This window comes from Sinohyriopsis cumingii, chromosome 10, assembly GCF_028554795.1.
Source record: "Sinohyriopsis cumingii isolate HCF-2022 chromosome 10, ASM2855479v2, whole genome shotgun sequence".
Classification (NCBI taxonomy): Eukaryota; Metazoa; Mollusca; class Bivalvia; order Unionida; family Unionidae; genus Sinohyriopsis; species Sinohyriopsis cumingii.
In genome coordinates this window covers 27,076,692-27,079,880 of record NC_142970.1, presented here as the reverse complement: position 1 = coordinate 27,079,880, position 3,189 = coordinate 27,076,692, and the positions used below count along the sequence as shown (strand labels likewise).

General features: G+C 32.1%; 1 protein-coding gene across 1 annotated transcript; it reads right to left on the bottom strand.

The window, feature by feature from the left end:
* Nucleotides 1-907: 907 nt before the first annotated feature.
* On the bottom strand, nucleotides 908-2,897 carry LOC149789802 (uncharacterized). The gene has a single exon (XM_089971792.1). The coding sequence runs from the start codon at nucleotides 2,678-2,680 to the stop codon at nucleotides 1,451-1,453; it is 1,230 nt and encodes a 409-aa protein (XP_089827918.1). The 5' UTR covers nucleotides 2,681-2,897; the 3' UTR covers nucleotides 908-1,450.
* Between the last annotated feature and the right edge of the window lie 292 nt (nucleotides 2,898-3,189).

Sequence of the window (3,189 nt, the reverse complement as noted above, 5' to 3'; positions counted from 1 at the left end):
TTTTGAGATTCTGGATTTACGAGAGGGTTGACCCTTAACAAGGCATCTGTTTTGTGCAGTAGTAGATTTAATAGTGATGTGTCAAGAAATGTTTTAGTCTTACATTCAATTTCAACCCTGGAGACGTTCAGGTGTTTTATGTTTTGACCAGATTGAGTTTAATTTTTAATTTTTTCTTCACCTTATTTGAATTCTAAGAGATTATTTTTACCTGGAAATACTTGTGCTCAAAATTAATTCTTGGACAAGGACAATTATCAAAATTTATAGAATTCAAACAACGGAATTTTATTTTCTGAAATTAAACTAAGAACTGTAGACACAATAGTACTACACTGACTACACATAACAGCATACGTCACCAACTTCCATTCTGAATTTGACTGGGACTCGAACTCAGATTCATTAGAACCTTTTATTACTAGGACTTCTATTTTTTAGTTCTTGGATTATTCTTGGAATATTTTTGAATTTGATTTTTAAAACCATAAGTTTGTTCCTTTATTTTCACCTTGTTTTTCTAGGGAAATAAATTATTTGTTAAATATTATAAAGTCTGCTGTCTTCACTTTTTTCCTGTTACTGTTTATGAGAGCCTAAATGTGTAAAACAATGATGTACTTCCAACCATCATGTATCCTCATGCATGCACAGTCTTAAAGCTCCACATTTATTAAACATTTTATCACATACCTCACTCTTAAATGACTTTTCTCCAGTATTTGTCCTATGTACACCATCAGTTTTCCACTACATCATAACATTTGAACACAACACTGCTAATGCTGACTATGCCACTAAAAGCCAAATAAAGTCATGCAAAGCCTTACTGAATCATGTGAAGACAACATAGAAAGGTTCATTTGTATTGCAAAAAATGTTTATGAATAAAACTCAGACAAAATCATCTTTGAAGTGTTCATTATTATATGAAAATGAGTTATTGTTTTTTAATGTGGAATAATAGTAATATATCACTATTTCATAACTGGTTACTTAACATATGTCGACAACATTAGACTTAAATGTTTTTCATCAAGTATGAATGCTCATGTGCAGTTGAAAATATCCATTGTGATCAAACATTTTATCACACTTTTCACCTAGATTGTTTTTCTCCATCATGAATGTCCATTTGCCATTTAAAATTTCTACACCAACTAAACCTTTGATCACAAACTTCACACATAAATGTTTTTTGTTCAGTATGAATCCTTGTGTGTTGCTTGATATATCTGCTGCAAATGAACATTTTATCACAAATTTCACTTATATGGTTTTTCTCCATTATGTTTCTATAGGTGCAGTTTTAACTAGACTGTACTAAAATATTTTATGACACCGTTCACACTGAAGTGGCTTTTCTCCAATATGTATTCTCATGTGCATTTTTAATTTTTAAATATGTGAACTATTAAACCTCTCATCACAAACTTTAGATGAATGGTTTCTATCCAGTATGAATATTCTTGTGAAATTTTAAATGTTCACGGCGACTGAACAGTTTATCACACACTTCACACTTATATGGTTTCTCTCCAGTGTGAATCCTCATGTGCAGTTTTAAATTTTCATTGCGAGTAAACAGTCTATCACACACTTCACACTTGTACGGCCTTTCTCCAGTATGAATCCTCATGTGCAGTTTTAAAGTTCTGTTCCAAGAAAAACTTTCATTACATACTTCGCACTTAAATGGTTTTTCTCCAGTATGAATCCTCATGTGCTGTTTTAAATATCCATTCCTAGTAAAGCTTTCATCACATACCTCACACTTAAATGGTTTTTCTCCAGTATGAATCCTCAAGTGCTGTTTTAAACTTTCATTCTGTGTAAAGCTTTCATCACATACTTCACACTTAAATGGTTTTTCTGTAGTATGAATCCTCAAGTGCTGTTTTAAATTTCCATTCTGAGTAAAGCTTTCATTACATACTTCACATTTAAATGGTTTTTCTCTAGTATGAATGCGCATGTGCTCTTTTAGATTTTCACTACGAGTAAACATTTTATCACATACTTCACACTTAAATGGCTTTTCTCCAGTATGAATCCTCATGTGCCGTTTAAAAATTCCATTCTGAGTAAAGCTTTCATCACATACTTCACACTTAAATGGTTTTTCTCCAGTATGAATCCTCAAGTGCTGTTTTAAACTTCCATTCTGAGTAAAGCTTTCATCACATACTTCACATTTAAATGGTTTTTCTCCAGCATGAATCCTCAAGTGCTGCTTTAAATTTGAATTCTGAGTAAAGCTTTTATCACATACTTCACATTTAAAAGGTTTTTCTCCAGCATGAATCATAGTGTGCTGTTTTAAACTTCCATTCTGAGTAAAACTTTCATCACATACTTGACACTTAAATGGTTTTTCTCCAGTATGAATCCTCAAGTGCTGTTTTAAATTTCCTTTCTGAGTAAAGCTTTCATCACATACATCACACCGAAATGGCTTTTCTCCAGTATGAATACTCAAATGCTGTTTTAAATTTCCATTTCGAGCAAAGCTTTCATCACAAACTTCACACTTAAATGGTTTTTCTCCAGTATGAATACGCATGTGCTCTTTTATACTTCTACAACGAGTAAACTTCCTATCACATACTTCACATCTAAATGGTTTTCCTCCAGCATGAATACTCATGTGCTGTTTAAAAATTCGATTATGAGGAAACATTTTATCACACACTTCACACTTAAAGTTTTTCCTCCAGTATCTTGCGTCTTCCCACGTACAATAGAGTCCTACTAAATACTGCTAAACCTTAGAAAACTCGACAAAGCCACACAAAGCCCAACAAAGCCTGACAAAGCCATAAAAAACCATGCAAAGTCAAATTTAAAAAGTGTATTTATATCGTTTATTATATTGATGAATAAATTAACTAAGCCAAAAGACCAGTTTTCAACGACTCTTGGACAATTCGGCCCAAGACAATTCGGCCCAGCTTGGACCGAAAATAAGACAGTTCGGCCCAACTCGAAAGACAAATCGGCCCACTTTTATAATACAACTGACAATAGTTTTAACAAGTATTTATTTTTAACATATATTTTGACAATTCTTATATAATATGTTTTTACCGTATAGTTCAAAATCCTTGCATTAGGTAACTTAATTATTCATTCTCATTTTAATTAGTTTGTAAAATAGAATAGGTTGAGAATAAAATTTGAAACATTTGG

Coding starts and splice junctions, on each gene's coding strand:
- LOC149789802 (XM_089971792.1), bottom strand. CDS start 2,680: ATGTTTCCTCATAATCGAATTTTTAAACAGCACATGAGTATTCATGCT.